This window comes from Xenopus laevis, chromosome 4L (assembly GCF_017654675.1).
Source record: "Xenopus laevis strain J_2021 chromosome 4L, Xenopus_laevis_v10.1, whole genome shotgun sequence".
Lineage (NCBI taxonomy): Eukaryota > Metazoa > Chordata > Amphibia > Anura > Pipidae > Xenopus > Xenopus laevis.
Window position 1 is genome coordinate 2,417,271 of NC_054377.1, and position 18,101 is coordinate 2,435,371.

Genomic DNA, 18,101 nt, shown 5'->3' on the forward strand with positions numbered 1-18,101 from the left:
TCTTTCATTAATCTCCCCCATCTAAATGCCACAATATGTTCCCCCTCTTCCTTGTTAATTGGCGACTGGGAAACAACTTGTTCTATTTTCACCGAGGGGCACAGCGGGACCCCCCCATGCTGGACTCTAGGGAGGGGATTATGGGCTAATTAGGATGTGCTGAATGAAATGTCACATCAATCCCAATAGCAACATTTTATTTTAAACTTTCTTTAAACAAAGAATCTGTATAACTTATCTGCACTGATCACTATAACTACTGTATATGTATTTATTTATTTATTTATCTATTCATTGATATATTTATTTATGTATTTCTTTATTTATCTATTTATTTTTTTATTTATCTATTGCTTTATTTATCTATTTCTTTATTTATCTATTTCTTTATTTATATATTTCTTTATTTATATAATGAATGAGCTTGTGGCACAATATTGATGCAGATACTGGTCTCATCGTCCAATTGAGGTTAGGAAAGAATTTGTGCCCCCCTCTAATACAAATTGGAATTGGATGGGGTTATTCTTCTTTCCCTGCATCATCTAGTAGTTAGTTCATTTAAATATGAAGGTTGTTTGTGATGGATATCCTTATCATTTACAGTAGGGGGTACATTATCCTTTATAATACATGAGTGATACTCAGAGTTCCCTGTATAACTCAGCCTGCAGCCTTGTGCCTTTATATGGTCACAGAACAACCCCTCAGTGACTTCTAATATCCTTATCATTTACAGTAGGGGGTACATTATCCCTTATAATACATGAGTGATACTCAGAGTTCCCTGTATAACTCAGCCTGCAGCCTTGTGCCTTTATATGGTCACAGAACAACCCCTCAGTGACTTCTAATATCCTTATCATTTACAGTAGGGGGTACATTATCCCTTATAATACATGAGTGATACTCAGAGTTCCCTGTATAACTCAGCCTGCAGCCTTGTGCCTTTATATGGTCACAGAACAACCCCTCAGTGACTTCTAATATCCTTATCATTTACAGTAGGGGGTACATTATCCCTTATAATACATGAGTGATACTCAGAGTTCCCTGTATAACTCAGCCTGCAGCCTTGTGCCTTTATATGGTCACAGAACAACCCCTCAGTGACTTCTAATATCCTTATCATTTACAGTAGGGGGGTACATTATCCCTTATAATACATGAGTGATACTCAGAGTTCCCTGTATAACTCAGCCTGCAGCCTTGTGCCTTTATATGGTCACAGAACAACCCCTCAGTGACTTCTAATATCCTTATCATTTACAGTAGGGGGTACATTATCCCTTATAATACATGAGTGATACTCAGAGTTCCCTGTATAACTCAGCCTGCAGCCTTGTGCCTTTATATGGTCACAGAACAACCCCTCAGTGACTTCTAATATCCTTATCATTTACAGTAGGGGGTACATTATCCCTTATAATACATGAGTGATACTCAGAGTTCCCTGTATAACTCAGCCTGCAGCCTTGTGCCTTTATATGGTCACAGAACAACCCCTCAGTGACTTCTAATATCCTTATCATTTACAGTAGGGGGTACATTATCCCTTATAATACATGAGTGATACTCAGAGTTCCCTGTATAACTCAGCCTGCAGCCTTGTGCCTTTATATGGTCACAGAACAACCCCTCAGTGACTTCTAATATCCTTATCATTTACAGTAGGGGGTACATTATCCCTTATAATACATGAGTGATACTCAGAGTTCCCTGTATAACTCAGCCTGCAGCCTTGTGCCTTTATATGGTGACAGAACAACCCCTCAGTGACTTCTAATATCCTTATCATTTACAGTAGGGGGTACATTATCCCTTATAATACATGAGTGACACTCCCTAACTTTTATGACCCAGTGATGCCAGAATTCATTCATTTTGCTACTTCTATATTATTTATTATTCTACACACAGGTTACACACAGGTTAGACACAGCAGGTAGAGTAAAAGTACACTTTATTAGAAATAAGCTTGTCACACAAAGGGCAGATTATCACATAAATAATCATATGAAAGAAATGAAGGGGTGTAGGGGTGCCCCCTGGCTAAAAACGGGCTCAGCTGGACCCGGTTAAAGCAGCAGGTCCTTCTCATTCCAATGGGAAACACATTACTGAGGCTAAAGGTGTTCTAGGATTTGATTGGTTGATGTGAATGAGGTTAAAGGCAGCAATTGTTTACTTTTATATTCCTATATGCAAATGAATCAGTGATACAGAGTTTTTGTGTAATTAAACACCTGATCAGTTTAGTGATGGTTCAGTTCATGGAGCTTGCAGGGAATATTGAGGTACTGGCTCTTTAAAAAGCACAGCCCTAATGCAGCTGGTTATTTTCTTTAAAAAAATGTGCCTGAATTCCTAAATATCTGCGACTTTGCCGTATAAATATTAGCAATAATGAGCATCGTTAGGAGGCAGATTGTCTGAGCAGACATGGCTTGTATAAGGCTACAGGGCAGGACACGCACGCGTTTCACGTAAAGCCACATCCAATGGCATTGCAGCACAGTAGCGTCCGTCTGGAGTGTGACTGGTTAATGAGCATCAAACCCAGAGCAATAAAGTTTAAATGGGTTTGTTCACCTTTAAATTAACTGTTAGTACGATGTAGAGAGGGATATTCTGAGACAATTTACAATTGGTTTTCATTTTTTATTATTTGTGGTTTTTGACATATTTAGCTTTTTATTCAGCAGTTCTCCAGTTCCGTCTGGTTGCTAGAGTCCCAATTCCCCTAGCAACCATGCACTGATTTAGCTAAAAGACTGGAATATGAATAGGAGAGGCCTGAATAGAAAGAGGAGTAAAAAACAGTAGCAATAACAATAAATGTGTAGTCTTACAGAGCATTTGTTTTTATAGATGGGGTCAGTGACCCCCCCCCCCATTTGAAAGCTGGAAAGACTCAGAAAAAGAAGGCAAATGATTCAAAAACTATAAAAAATAAATAATGAAGACCAATTGAAAAGTTGCTTAGAATTAGCCATTCTATAACAAACGTAAAGCTGAACCATTCCTTTAAATACCAGAAAATCAGAATAAATGAATCTATATCATCATCTGAGATGTAGAACACAAAAAAGGAACGAGGGAGACAAAAGGAACACGGAGTTGGCACATTAATCCTGATCCGATTCTGTGTCTTGTTCTGAACTGGCACCAGAGGAACATTTTGGTCATTTCGTTGGTGAATCTCTTCTCTGTTACCCCTCCGAGGTGCTGAAATAATAAATAGATTGTATCAGATCCACATTATAGATCCCATGATAGATATACAGATCCTGTATAACTCAGTCTGCAGCCTTGTGCCTTTATATGGTCACAGAACAACCCCTCAGTGACTTCTAATATCCTTATCATTTACAGTAGGGGGTACATTATGCCTTATAATACATGAGTGATACTCAGAGTTCCCTGTATAACTCAGCCTGCAGCCTTGTGCCTTTATATGGTCACAGAACAACCCCTCAGTGACTTCTAATATCCTTATCATTTACAGTAGGGGGTACATTATCCCTTATAATACATGAGTGATACTCAGAGTTCCCTGTATAACTCAGCCTGCAGCCTTGTGCCTTTATATGGTCACAGAACAACCCCTCAGTGACTTCTAATATCCTTATCATTTACAGTAGGGGGTACATTATCCCTTATAATACATGAGTGATACTCAGAGTTCCCTGTATAACTCAGCCTGCAGCCTTGTGCCTTTATATGGTCACAGAACAACCCCTCAGTGACTTCTAATATCCTTATCATTTACAGTAGGGGGTACATTATCCCTTATAATACAGTGAGGGCACAGTTGGGATATTAAATGAACTTACTGATCTTCATTGACTGTGTTTCTGTTGGAAATGAATGGGATGATGTCTTTGTCCGTTTGTCCCACTTCAATATTATTCTTTTCCAGGTTGATGACACACTGCAGAAAGGAAAGGGAATTATAAGGCAGAGACGTTGGAGTGATTGGGGGTTAAACAAACCAATCAGCTGAGTAATAGTCTGTAGCTGATGACTAAGCTGACAGCTGATTGGCTGATTATTTATTATTTAGTAAAGATGCCGTTACCTTCAGAGACTTCAAGGTCTGGAGCCCAAGAGAGAGATTTCTGTCATTATTATCTAGAGATAAAGTATAAAACATGTGATTATTGTGATGACATTAAATCTCTATTTCAGGCAGAAAATCACATTGATGTGACACTGGCAGTGAGTGGGAATGAGGAGCCTGGGCAACGTCTCAGCAGCGCCCTCTATACTTAGTGCTGGGAATTACTGGTCCATGTGACATTGAGTTACACCCACTGGGGCTAATTCTGACACCTGATATTAATCTCTCACCAGTTACTACATAGTTACTACTCCCAACACCCCTCTATGGAGAGGTACAAGTGCTATATCCCAGGCTGTTACTATCACTTGGCCGTCACTGATTCAGTTGTACCATGTGACACATGCTGAGACTCCTCACCTATCACTATGGCTGTACATTCTACTGTGGCTCCGCCCAACATCACCGCCACGCGCTCCACTTGCCCAATGGCCTTTACACTGTACGGTAGGGACGGAGGTTCCTCCTCTTTCTTATACAAGCGGAAATGTTCCTTCAGCCTAAACTCAAAATGAAAAGACAAGATTGAACTGTTGACATTGCACCCCCCCCAACTATACTGCAACTCCCAGCTCCCCACCGCTATTTGAAGGGATTTGTCTGTCAGTGGGTACTGGGAGTTGTTTTTTAACAGAAAGTAATCTTGCCCTACCGACTCTAACTAATATTATTATCACCATCTTACCCATCTTGCCCTACTGTCTCCATCTTGACCTACTGTCTCCAACTTATACTACTGTCTCCATCTTGACCTACTGTCTCCATCTTGTCCTACTGTCTCCATCTTGCCCTACTGTCTCCATCCTGCCCTACTGTCTCCATGTTGTCCTACTGTCTCCATCTTGCCCTACTGTCTCCATCTTGACCTACTGTCTCCAACTTATACTACTGTCTCCATCTTGACCTACTGTCTCTACCTTATCCTACTGTCTCCATCTTGAACTAATGTCTCCATCTTGCCCTTCTGTCTCCATCTTGTCCTACTGTCTCCATCTTGTCCTACTGTCTCCATCTTGTCCTGTTGTCTCCATCTTGTCCTACTGTCTCCATCTTGCCCTACTGTCTCCATCTTGCCCTTCTGTCTCCATCTTGTCCTACTGTCTCCATCTTGCCCTACTGTCTCCATCTTGCCTTTCTGTCTCATCTTGTCCTACTGTCTCCATCTTTCCCTACTGTCTCCATCTTGTCCTACTGTCTCCATCTTACCCTACTGTCTCTATCTTGTCCTACTGTTTTCTTCTTGTCCTACTGTCTTTATCTTGTCCTACTGTTTCCATCTAGTCCTACTGTCTTGATCTTGACCTACTGTCTCCATCTTGTCCTTCTGTTACACACTGACCCAGCAGAAAGTTTGTCCACTGGTTGGTGGGCTCCTGGATGAGAAACCAGACCTCAAATGTCTACATCTGTCCCTCCTATCTCCATTTTGTCATACTGTCTCCATCTTGACCTACTGTCTCCCATCTTACCCTACTGTCTCCATCTTGTCCTACTGTCTCCACCTTGCCCTACTGTCTCCATCTTGTTCTTCTGTCTCCAGCTTGTCCTACTGTCTCCATCTTGTCCTACTGTCTCCATCTTGCCCTACTGTCTCCATCTTGTCCTACTGTCTCCATCTTGTGCTACTGTCTCCATCTTGTTCTACTGTCTCCATCTTGTCCTACTGTCTCCGTCTTGTCCTACTGTCTCCATCTTGCTCTAGTGTCTCCATTTTCCCCTACTATCTCCATCTTGCCCTACTGTCTCCATCTTGTCCTACCGTCTCCATCTTGTTCTACTGTCTCCATCTTGTCCTACTGTCTCCATCTTGTCCTACTGTCTCCATCTTGCCCTACTGTCTCCATGTTATCCTACTGTCTCCATCTTGCCCTACTGTCTCCATCTTGTCCTACCGTCTCCATCTTGTTCTACTGTCTCCATCTTGTCCTACTGTCTCCATCTTGTCCTACTGTCTCCATCTTGTCCTACTGTCTCCATCTTGCCCTACTGTCTCCATGTTATCCTACTGTCTCCATATTGCCCTACTGTCTCCATCTTGTCCTACCGTCTCCATCTTGTTCTACTGTCTCCATCTTGTCCTACTGTCTCCATCTTGCCCTACTGTCTCCATCTTGCCCTACTGTCTCCATCTTGTCCTACTGTCTCCATCTTGTCCTACTGTCTCCATCTTGCCCTACTGTCTCCATCTTGTCCTACTGTCTCCATCTTGCCCTACTGTCTCCATCTTGTCCTACTGTCTCCATCTTGTCCTACTGTCTCCATCTTGTCCTACTGTCTCCATCTTGCCCTACTGTCTCCATCTTGTCCTACTGTCTCCATCTTGCCCTACTGTCTCCATCTTGTCCTACTGTCTCCATCTTGCCCTACTGTCTCCATCTTGTCCTACTGTCTCCATCTTGTCCTACTGTCTCCATCTTGTCCTACTGTCTCCATCTTGCCCTACTGTCTCCATCTTGTCCTACTGTCTCCATCTTGCCCTACTGTCTCCATCTTGTCCTACTGTCTCCATCTTGTCCTACTGTCTCCATCTTGCCCTACTGTCTCCATGTTATCATACTGTCTCCATCTTGCCCTACTGTCTTCATCACTGCTCTTGTGCATATACTATTAGATCTATTTGTGGATAATGCAGAAATATCTGTGGAACTGCCAGTTAGAGTTGTGTAAGGGGAGGGCAGGGAGTGAGCGTCTCTCAGTAGAACGTTCTTCTCAGTAAGATCCCAGTTCCGTGACCTCATTCTGCCACAGAGAGAGGCTTTTCCATTGCCCTAATTGGTACATCTCAGCTTTCTGCTCCACTTTCCCTGTCACTCCTGGTTCTGTGCAAGTTGCAACAAAGGCCATATCTGAGCGAGGCCCCGGGATCATTACAGGAATATTATTATAGGGCCGGTGTGTCTGATGCCCGGTACAAAGGAACAGGAACATGAAGAACAATTTGTACCTCCATGAAAATTTTATTTCAAGGCGCCTGCTGAATCCTAATCTGCCTTTTAATTCTGTTTTACTGCAATGAATGAAATGACCCTATTTATAGGCAGTGGGAGGGGGGGGGGGGGATTGAGTTCCTTTTCTGTAAATTTTATACATATTGGAGGGAGCTGCCCTATTGCTTAAGACTGGCACCCCCAGTACCCATAAGGGTCACATGACTATAATTCTCAGTCCCCATGTCCATTGGTGCCACAACCACATGAGAGATGGAGGGGGGGATGTTATTCCATAAGCTTAATATAAGGGAGCCACTTACCCCTGATGGAGCCACTTACCCCAGTCGGTCGAGGCAGGGGGCGGGTATAAGGCTGTACTGACAGGACGTGTCAATCAAGGCTCTGACTTCCATCCCAGCGCACTGTATAGAGGAGACAGAGGGGAGCCAAGTGATTTGGGGGGGGGGAGAGGAAAGACAAAGTGACATGTTTGCGCTTCCTTATCCGCTCCCCTCACCCCCGGATCCAACACGTTTATAAATGAGATATTTTTTCCTTATAATGTCCTGACTCTGGGATTATTTGGCTCGAGATGGGGAAATGTGTTTTATTTCAGATCCGACAACTGATTCCAACTCCCAGGCACCAATTTAACTCTTTTTTTTTTTTTTTAAAGAGCCAGGCCAATACTGTCTCTACTCTACATTTAACCCTGCAGGAATGACTCTAATTCTTTATTCCCACCATCCTACTAATTTCCATAATCCAATTCTTTATTCCCACCATCCTACTAATTTCCATAGTCCAATTCTTTATTCCCACCATCCTACTAATTCCCATAGTCCAATTCTTTATTCCCACCATCCTACTAATTTCCATAGACCAATTCTTTATTCCCACCATCCTACTAATTTCCATAGACCAATTCTTTATTCCCACCATCCTACTAATTTCCATAGACCAATTCTTTATTCCCACCATCCTACTAATTTCCATAGACCAATTCTTTATTCCCACCATCCTACTAATTTCCATAGTCCAATTCTTTATTCCCACAATCCTACTAATTTCCATTGTCTAATTCTTTATTCCCACAATCCTACTAATTTCCATAGACCAGATCACCAAGGGCCCCACTAGTACCAGAGGGCCCACCAATTCCTCCTCCACATTCTCCACCTGAATATCAGCCCCAGAAGGTCAACAAATCCTTCCTGAATCCAAGACAGAACATTGGTTGGGTCAGTATTGTTGAAAGACTATAAATATGAGCAGCCTTCATCCTTGGTCCCTCCAGGTCAGATTGAGACCTTGAAGCCTATGGAGACCACCTGCAGGAAGTATTGGAGTTTATCCAGAGGGGAGTCTTTGCAGCAATGCCATTTTCCAAAATTCTTAGAAGAAAGTTTCCTCTGTTCATTTTCACTACATGCGCCACCTAGTGGCATAAAGTAGAATCTATAAATGATATTATGGAATGTTCTTGGGGTCCCTACCTGACAACACACGTAGATCATATCATCTTCCTCGCTCTTCCTCGGGTTCACACTCTTGACCTGGTTCAGCTTTTTACTCTGGGCCGAGACGTCGTTCTTGGGTGTCCAGGGCGAGCGATTGCTCCTCAGTTTTGACAGGTTGGTGTCCAGCAAGCGCCTCTGCAGGATGTTATGCGGCTGCTTTAGGGAGAACACATTGTAATGACGGCACATTGAATACAAAGTACAGGATTGGGAACCGTCTGTAAATAAATTACACAGAGGGCAAAGAAAGTGGCAGCCAAGTTAATTAATAGAATCAATAGTTTAATTAAAGCTGCAAAGAACCAAGTTAACTGGAACAGAGCTGCCATAGAGCTGACGTGATTTATATTGTTTTCTCTGATGAACTTCTGGTCTCTAGAGAGATGGGGACACAAGGACATGTACTGTAGGAAGGGAGGTTTCACCATCAGCATAGGAAGGGGTTCTTTACTGTAAGGACAGTCAGGTTAAAGGATTCCCTACGAAGAGAGGGGGAATGAGAGATTCATTGGTGGGGAGGAAAGGAGATCTCACCATCAGCATAGGAAGGGGTTCTTTACTGTAAGGACAGTCAGGTTATGGGATTCCCTACCAAGAGAGGAGAATGAGTGATTCATTGGTGGGGAGGAAAGGAGATCTCACCATCAGCATAGGAAGGGGTTCTTTACTGTAAGGACAGTCAGGTTATGGGATTCCCTACCAAGTGAGGGGGAATGAGTGATTCATTGGTGGGGAGGAAAGGAGATCTCACCATCAGCATAGGAAGGGGTTCTTTACTGTAAGGACAGTCAGGTTATGGGATTCCCTACCAAGAGAGGAGAATGAGTGATTCATTGGTGGGGAGGAAAGGAGATCTCACCATCAGCATAGGAAGGGGTTCTTTACTGTAAGGACAGTCAGGTTATGGGATTCCCTACCAAGAGAGAGGGAATGAGTGATTCATTGGTGGGGAGGAAAGGAGATCTCACCATCAGCATAGGAAGGGGTTCTTTACTGTAAGGACAGTCAGGTTATGGGATTCCCTACCAAGAGAGGGGGAATGAGTGATTCATTGGTGGGGAGGAAAGGAGATCTCACCATCAGCATAGGAAGGGGTTCTTTACTGTAAGGACAGTCAGGTTATGGGATTCCCTACCAAGAGAGGGGGGATGAGTGATTCATTGGTGGGGAGGAAAGGAGATCTCACCATCAGCATAGGAAGGGGTTCTTTACTGTAAGGACAGTCAGGTTATGGGATTCCCTACCAAGAGAGGGGGGATGAGTGATTCATTGGTGGGGAGGAAAGGAGATCTCACCATCAGCATAGGAAGGGGTTCTTTACTGTAAGGACAGTCAGGTTATGGGATTCCCTACCAAGAGAGAGGGAATGAGTGATTCATTGGTGGGGAGGAAAGGAGATCTCACCATCAGCATAGGAAGGGGTTCTTTACTGTAAGGACAGTCAGGTTATGGGATTCCCTACCAAGAGAGGGGGAATGAGTGATTCATTGGTGGGGAGGAAAGGAGATCTCACCATCAGCATAGGAAGGGGTTCTTTACTGTAAGGGCAGTCAGGTTATGGGATTCCCTACCAAGAGAGGGGAATGAGTGATTCATTGGTGGGGAGGAAAGGAGATCTCACCATCAGCATAGGAAGGGGTTCTTTACTGTAAGGGCAGTCAGGTTATGGGATTCCCTACCAAGAGAGGGGGAATGAGTGATTCATTGGTGGGGAGGAAAGGAGATCTCACCATCAGCATAGGAAGGGGTTCTTTACTGTAAGGGCAGTCAGGTTATGAAGTTCCTTACTGATATGGACAGACAGAAAGAAAGACACATATGAATAAAAGATAAAAGAATGTTATTCCTACAATTTACTGTTCCCAATGGGTTCAGAGTGGGATGTGAGAGACAGGAGACGCGGTGCTGCCGGCAGATTGTTATGGTGATTATTCTCAGTGTTTGTGTCTGGGAGAATAATGAGCGAGTGCTGAGTCTGAACCAGCAGGTACATTAGTCACTCACACGGCATATGTGGCACCAACATCTCTTGCCCCCTCTATTCCACTGACCTGACTACAGTTCCCAGAATCCTCAGCCTGACTCATAATTGGCCAAAGATATTGAGGGGGGGCATTTTAATTGGCTGTTAGATCTATTTATATTTGTACCACTGTATCAGGCTGGTTCTTATGGGAACAAAATGTATTCAGTTTCAGTAATGTTTCCTTTCCCTCTCCTTCCATTGTCTCTCTGTCTCTTCTCTTCTTATAAATGTTTATTTTCTGTTTCATTCCTTCTTCACTCCTGTTCTCTCTTCTCTTTAATGACCCCGATTATCCTCCTTCTTGTACTTCTCTCCTCTCCTTTCCTTTTCTCCCCCAACTGATTGGCCTTACTCTCCCCCATCCTCCCTCTTCTCTCCCCTTCTATATTTCTCCTCTTCCCCATTTGTCTCTCTACTCCCTAACCCCCTTTCCCTTGTCTCCTTCTGTCTCTCATCCCCTCTCCTTTCCTTTTCTCCCCCAACTGTTTGGCCATAGTCTCCCCCATTGCCCCCCAGTATCAGACAAGTGGGGGCTACAGTTGGTCAGACGGGTCTTTGTGACTTTGGATCAGGTAAGTGGAAGTTACATTTCAATAAGAAGAAGAAGAAGAGAAGACTGGGCATTTATGACTTTGCTGCCCCCCCCCAGTCATATAAACCCCCATTATATCAAATGAACAGAATATCATTTAATAAATCCCAGGGTTTCTGCACTTGGGCTTTGGCCCCTGACCCTTAATAATCACAAACATAACAACCCCCCCACATGTGGCTTATTGGGGAGAATGAAATATTACTTGAGTCACAACCCCCAGTACAATTTGCAGCTTTATCTGATTAATATTAATTGGCTAATTCTCAATGTGAATTTTATGAGTCGAGTTTAATCGGGCGACCTGGTGAGTGTACCCCCCCATTTTGTAGAATAATCAATGAATAGATCCCAAATGTACCCCCATACTGTATAATCCACAACATCTGACCAATGGACTATTGAGTCCCCAAGATACCCCCCTCCCCGCACTCCAATGACACTAAAGTTGTAGATTTGCAGTTTACGGCCCCAACTCTCTTTGTTTTCATTCTTTAAAAATTATATTTCCATAAATAAGAAATATATGGGGCGGTGGGGGCAGAAGGAGATGATGTTATTACAAAGGGAATGAGTTTATTGTAGAGACAAAATGAAATGATATTCAGGTTTCTATTTATAAAGAATCAGACACAGAATTGAATGAAATCAGAGGAGACAAAGTCCGACTTCTCCAGACAAAATCCCCCGAGTCATTAATCACTGGCTCAGCCTTTATCTCCCACCCAGGAACCAACTTGCACCCCCTTCTCCCCAACCAGGACTGAACCAGTATCACCCACTTCTCCTCTTCTCCCCAACTACATCAGCCAGTACTCCCAGCACCCCCAGTACTCCCAGTACCCCCAGTACTCCCAGCACCCTCAGTACTCCCAGCACCCTCAGTAACCCCTACAGCCTCTCTCCTCCCCAACCAGACTGACTTTTCTTCCTCTCCTCTTCTTACTCCTCCCAGACAGTAATAGATAGTCAGCTCTGTGGGGCAGGAGCCTCCCATGTGTGAGTCGCAGTCAGTGAGCGCCATATACAGTGTATTTACAGTATATTTACAGTATATTTATATATTTATAGAGAGAGAGAGAGAAGTGACAAGTGATTCTCCTTACAGTGTCCTTGGAGGCCCCCAGCTTCTTCATCCCATCCAGGGGCAGGAGATCGGCCGAATCCTTGTGAATAAACTGAACCGCCTGTTTCATTCTCCTCTGTTGGCGAATTGTCGCAGCGTCTCTCAGATCCGCGTCTTTCCGGCCGCTCTCACTGAGGATCCCCGAATAAAACATCTTCTCGGCTGAGCGACAAATCTCTGGCAGGAGCAGCAGCAGCGACAGTAAGACGTGAGGAGCGGCGAGTGGTGAGTGCGACTTTATACTGAAGCTGCGACATCCGCTGATGCTCCGGGACACGGGGGGGAGGAGCGAGTGTGAAGCTCAGATTTGTCAGTGACACAGGGGGGTCCCAGGGAGTGAGATAATAATGGGGCTCATCACTTCTACACCCCCCACTGATAAACTGACCCCTCCACAATCCCATTTCCACTCTCAATAGGAACGTGTCATTATGTCGCCCCCCCCCCATTATATTCTATTGTTTTATATCTACTTCTTCCTCTGTCTGACAATTCTACTGTCACATGGGGGGTCATGGGGGGGCTGTGTAACTGCTGCTGCTTCATAATCCCATGGGAATGACTAGAATAAAGGGGATGATGGAGAAGGAGAGACAAGACACATGGAGCTCTGGGGAAAAGATGGAAAACAGGAGGATGGAGACCAGAAGTAAAGTATGAAAATGGGCTGATGCAAAAGGTGAGAAGTGATAATGGGGTGTAGAGGAGAGATGATGGGAAAGGAAATGAGATGGGGATAAAGGGAAGGAGAGAGGGATGATGGAGACGAAGAGAGAGGGATGAAGGGGATGGTGGAGAAAAGCGACAGGGTTGAAGAAGATGATGGAGGAGAGAGGGATGAAGGGGATGTTGGAGAAGGAGAAGAGAGAGGTATTAGGGGAATGATGGAGAGAGAGGGATGAAGAGGGGTGCTAGAGAAAGAGAGGAGAGGGGGATGGGGGATGAAGGAGAAAAGAGGGATGAAGAGAATGATGAAGAAGAAGAGAAGAAAGGGGTGAAGGGGGTTATGGAGCAGAAAGAGGGATGAAGGGGATGATGGAGGAGAGAGAGAGGGATGATGGAGAGGAGAGAGGGATGAAGAGCATGACAGAGGAGAGAAGGGTGAAGAAGATGATGGAGGAGGAGAGAAAAGAAAGAAGAGAGGGATGAAGGGGATGATGGAGAAGGAGAGGGATGAAGGGGATGATGGAGAAAGAGGAGAGAGGGGTGAAGGAGATGATGGAGGAGAGAGGGATGAAGGAGATGATGGAGAAGAGAAATGTATTAAGGGGATAATGAAGGAGAGAGAGGGATAAAGAGGAGAAGAGGGACGAAGAGGGTGATGACTAAGGAGAAAGGGGTGAAGGGGATGATGAAGGTGAGAGGGATGAAAGGTATGATGGAGAAGGAGAGGAGAACGGGATGCTGAGGGACAGAGGGATGAAGGGATGATGGAGAGGAGAGGGGGTTACGGAGGAGAGGGGGATGAAGGGGATGATGAGGAAGGAGAAAGGCGTGAATGGTATGATGGAGGTGAGAGGGATGAAAGGTATGATGGAGAAGGAGAGGAGAACAGGATGCTGAGGGAGAGAGGGATGATGGAGAGGGGGTTATGGAAGAAGGGGTGGTGACGGAGAAGGAGAAGAGAGAGGGATGAAGGGAATAATGGAGAGTAGAGAGGAGTGAAAGGGGTTGATGGATGAGGGGATGATGATGAAGGAGAGGAGAGAGGAATAAAGGCAATGATGGAGAAAAGTGGGATGAAGGGGATGATTGAGAAGAAGAGAGGGATGAAGGGGATGATGGAGAAGGAGAGGTGGATGGAGAGGAGAGAGCGATGATGGAGATAGAGAGGAGAGAGTGATGAAGAGGATTATGGAGAAGGAGAGGGATTGATAAAGGGGATGATATCGAATATAGAGCTGGTGTTTGCCGTCTCATTCTCTTGTTGCCGAACACAAAACCTTTAGAGCCCAAGACACTCGCCTCCCCCCCCCTCCCGTCAGCTGGGAAAGGGTTAATCATTTTACACATGAGCTTTCTCCAAACTGCTACAGAATCGCACCAATATTCTCACTAATTAACACCCGGCACTGGAGCGGCACAAACTGATCTCACTGGAACATGGCACAGCGGAGTTAACTCATTCATTACCCAGTCGTTCTAATTCAGGGATCAGTGGAGTCAGTGCTCTGTGAATAGCAAATGTCCTGTTTATTTTCTACCCACTGCACCGCTTGTTCTGACTACTGAGACAATGCAGCAGAAGCCAAAATTAAGTGCATGCAAAGCCTAGTAATACTTTACAGTTTGTATTCCATATAATACATAAGTGAACTTCCCCTTTAAATAAACCATTGCTACTGCAGCAGAGGCTTTGCAGCTGTTGGGATCACTTTAACTGCGCCTGCGATTTCTCACACACAATTTGCAGCTTACAAACCCCTAACACTGTCACTAACCTGCAGGCGTCCCGACTTTTTACTCAGGACTGTTTCTGTGCTGATCCACATTGTCTAATAGACAGTTTGAGCTTTTCTGCCCCCATTGTAAGCAACAGTCCTGCCCTGCTTTATGGCAGCTGAGATTCTAGCTATCTGTATAACAGAACATTCTGTCCCAGTGGCTGCACAGATCCTATCTGATCCCCATTGTAAGCAGCAGTCCTGTCCTGCTTTATGGCAGCTGAGATTCTAGCTATCTGTATAACAGAACATTCTGTCCCAGTGGCTGCACAGATCCTATCTGATCCCCATTGTAAGCAGCAGTCCTGTCCTGCTTTATGGCAGCTGAGATTCTAGCTATCTGTATAACAGAACATTCTGTCCCAGTGGCTGCACAGATCCTATCTGATCCCCATTGTAAGCAGCAGTCCTGTCCTGCTTTATGGCAGCTGAGATTCTAGCTATCTGTATAACAGAACATTCTGTCCCAGTGGCTGCACAGATCCTATCTGATCCCCATTGTAAGCAGCAGTCCTGTCCTGCTTTATGGCAGCTGAGATTCTAGCTATCTGTATAACAGAACATTCTGTCCCAGTGGCTGCACAGATCCTATCTGATCCCCATTGTAAGCAGCAGTCCTGTCCTGCTTTATGGCAGCTGAGATTCTAGCTATCTGTATAACAGAACATTCTGTCCCAGTGGCTGCACAGATCCTATCTGATCCCCATTGTAAGCAGCAGTCCTGTCCTGCTTTATGGCAGCTGAGATTCTAGCTATCTGTATAACAGAACATTCTGTCCCAGTGGCTGCACAGATCCTATCTGATCCCCATTGTAAGCAGCAGTCCTGTCCTGCTTTATGGCAGCTGAGATTCTAGCTATCTGTATAACAGAACATTCTGTCCCAGTGGCTGCACAGATCCTATCTGATCCCCATTGTAAGCAGCAGTCCTGTCCTGCTTTATGGCAGCTGAGATTCTAGCTATCTGTATAACAGAACATTCTGTCCCAGTGGCTGCACAGATCCTATCTGATCCCCATTGTAAGCAGCAGTCCTGTCCTGCTTTATGGCAGCTGAGATTCTAGCTATCTGTATAACAGAACATTCTGTCCCAGTGGCTGCACAGATCTTATCTGATCCCTATTTACATTGTATGGGGTTCTGGACTGGTTCTGTGGGTGCAGGATTTCTCGTTTTCTCGTTTGTCATCATGTTTGAAATAAGAAAGTGTGAGTTTGCCGCACACGTTTCCATTGTTCTACAAACAGCTTTGCCTTGAACACAAATATTTTCTTTCATCTGGAAGAATAAATGTGAGTGGGCGGCTGAGCTTCACAAATCCTTCTTGTAGTTAAAGTTGGTTTGTAACACAGCGGAGCCTGGCAACAGCGGGAAATGCAGCGGCAACAACTACAAATAGATGGAATATATATATATATATATATATATACACACTAGGAATACATTAATCTACATAAATAAACATACGGGTGACAGAGTACAAAGACTGTGGTATAATTTACTGTGATTTTATTCCTTATGGATATATACAGAGTTCCAATTACATAAAGAATCAGGTCCCGCTATGTGAAAGAAGGCTCAGTGATACATTGTTATTGGGTTCCATACGGAGGATGAATATAAAGGTACAAAAATAGAATGACATGACAAGAAATGTTATAGGAAACAATCAGTTGCTGGTTGGAGGTGGATCACGTGTGTGACGGTCCCTCACTCCTCACAATTAATCCCAGAGAGGCGAATAATCGCTTTTATAGTCTACAAAAATACTCTATTCCTGTCCTGCCGTGCCTTTAAATACACCAATCCCTTCTCTAAATCCGACAGAGAAGATTTGTATTTATAAACTCAAGTTTTTACATTATGTACAATTTAAAGAGTCGTGTTTTTTTTTCTCGTTTATGATCAGCGCGGCCCCCCGGATAAAGCGTCAGCTCCTCGGTGACGAAACCTTGGTCTTGGGTTAAAGTCGGAATCTCTGCGATTTTTTTTTTTTTTTTGCAAAGTTTGTTTTCAAAGGTTTCTGTTTGTTTCATTGATCTGAGGGATTGGATCCAAACTTACTTAGAACAGCAGATCCAACCTTTTCCCATTTTCACAGTGGGTCACATTGATATTCACTTTTTTTAATATTTTTTTGCTCAGCAGTCCCATGTTCCGGCATTTGGTTGCCAGGGAATTTAATCCTAGATACCAGTGCAACAAAAAAACCCTAAACCTTTATTAAGGATCCTCCATCGAACCAACGTTGCTTTATCTCCTTATAGACCAAGGGATCTATGATTTCTTACAATACAAAACATGAGAGTTCAAGGGAAAATATGTGTTTTTTTTTTTTTTGCAGTTGCTGATTTAAGAAATCCAAAACCAAACGTCCGTGTGTCTGGAGTCCGTTACACGCTTGCATGGTGAACCCCAAAAAGGAAATGTCCATCTCTGTTATAATGACCTGCTACAATGTTTTACTCCAATACAGAATGGAGGGAGTTGTATTCCAATCATCTTTGAGGAAGGATCTGATTTTTTATTGACGATGAGGGTCTGTTGTAGCAGGAGGGCCCCATATCCCCGGGAGGAAGATATTTTGGAAGATTTGGGCAGTCGCTTACATCCTGAGCTTCATACTTCAAATTCGTTGCTGTTAAAGCATGCTTGCACTAGTAGAAGCAATTGGATTGGCTAGATTATATATTTCCCAGAATTCTTGTCTGATATAGGAGGCCAGTAGCCTAGAAACATCTCTATATCCCATAGGAATTCAGCTAAAGGCAACACAATAAAGTCTATTATCTGGATATTTACAATACATTTGGGAAAACATCATTTCCAGGTGGCTCTGAGGGGTGATATCGAGCGAGCGAAACCGTCGGCTTAATAATGAAATTTGTATAAAGTCCGTCAGTGGGAAGGCAAGTGGGTTTACTTGTAAGGCCGTAGGAATCTGGACACCTTGGCGCGCAGCAGTCGGATGAAAGATTTGGGGAACATCTCCCGCGATTCTTGTGCTGTGTATTTAAAGTAGTTCTGCGGGTGGGCCAGGACGTCGAATAGGGCCTTGATCAGCTTTTTATCCTAAAACAGAAAAAAAGGGCATGGACATTAGGAAAGGGATCAAACATTTAAGAGGAAAAGAGAAAACAAATTCTGTAACAGCACTGAAGCAGCTGCAGGGCTCCCTCTAGTGGGCCGTTAAGGTAATACACAGGTGTGGGACCTGATATCCAGAATGCTTGGGACCTGGCATTTTCCAGATACCGGATCTTGCTGTAATTTGGATCTTCATACCTAAAGGCGACTAGAAAAATCATGTAAACATTAAATAAACCCAATAGGCTGGTTT

The 18,101-nt window shown here is 44.0% G+C and overlaps 2 protein-coding genes and 1 long non-coding RNA gene across 6 annotated transcripts in view; 1 reads left to right on the forward strand and 2 right to left on the reverse strand.

Annotated features, from left to right (window-relative positions):
- Positions 1 to 1,946: 1,946 nt before the first annotated feature.
- Positions 1,947 to 13,237, reverse strand: nrip3.L (nuclear receptor interacting protein 3 L homeolog). Of its 2 annotated transcripts, none has more exon segments than NM_001094851.1 (7): positions 1,947 to 3,228; positions 3,837 to 3,934; positions 4,082 to 4,134; positions 4,484 to 4,623; positions 7,393 to 7,475; positions 8,550 to 8,729; positions 12,298 to 12,570. In NM_001094851.1, coding segments are annotated over 7 exon segments (744 nt in total). In that variant the 5' UTR covers positions 12,472 to 12,570; the 3' UTR covers positions 1,947 to 3,212.
- On the forward strand, positions 12,848 to 17,567 carry LOC121402897. Its single transcript, XR_005966847.1, has 2 exons — positions 12,848 to 12,996; positions 17,106 to 17,567. It is a non-coding gene; the product is annotated as an uncharacterized LOC121402897 (long non-coding RNA).
- scube2.L (signal peptide, CUB domain, EGF-like 2 L homeolog) overlaps positions 16,254 to 18,101 on the reverse strand; it is a 55,428-nt gene continuing 53,580 nt past the window's right edge. For all 3 annotated transcript variants that reach the window (XM_018257255.2, XM_041589693.1, XM_041589694.1), the window contains one exon: positions 16,254 to 17,833. In XM_018257255.2, the coding sequence (XP_018112744.1) occupies positions 17,681 to 17,833 (153 nt within the window). In that variant the 3' untranslated portion in view covers positions 16,254 to 17,680. The remainder of the gene's footprint in view (positions 17,834 to 18,101) is intronic.

Coding starts and splice junctions, on each gene's coding strand:
- nrip3.L (XM_018256860.2), bottom strand. CDS start 12,471: ATGTTTTATTCGGGGATCCTCAGTGAGAGCGGCCGGAAAGACGCGGAT. Junction 4,624..7,392: donor CCCTGCCTCGACCGACTGGG/GTAAGTGGCTCC, acceptor TTTTGAGTTTAG/GCTGAAGGAACATTTCCGCT. Junction 4,135..4,483: donor ATGTACAGCCATAGTGATAG/GTGAGGAGTCTC, acceptor CTTTATCTCTAG/ATAATAATGACAGAAATCTC.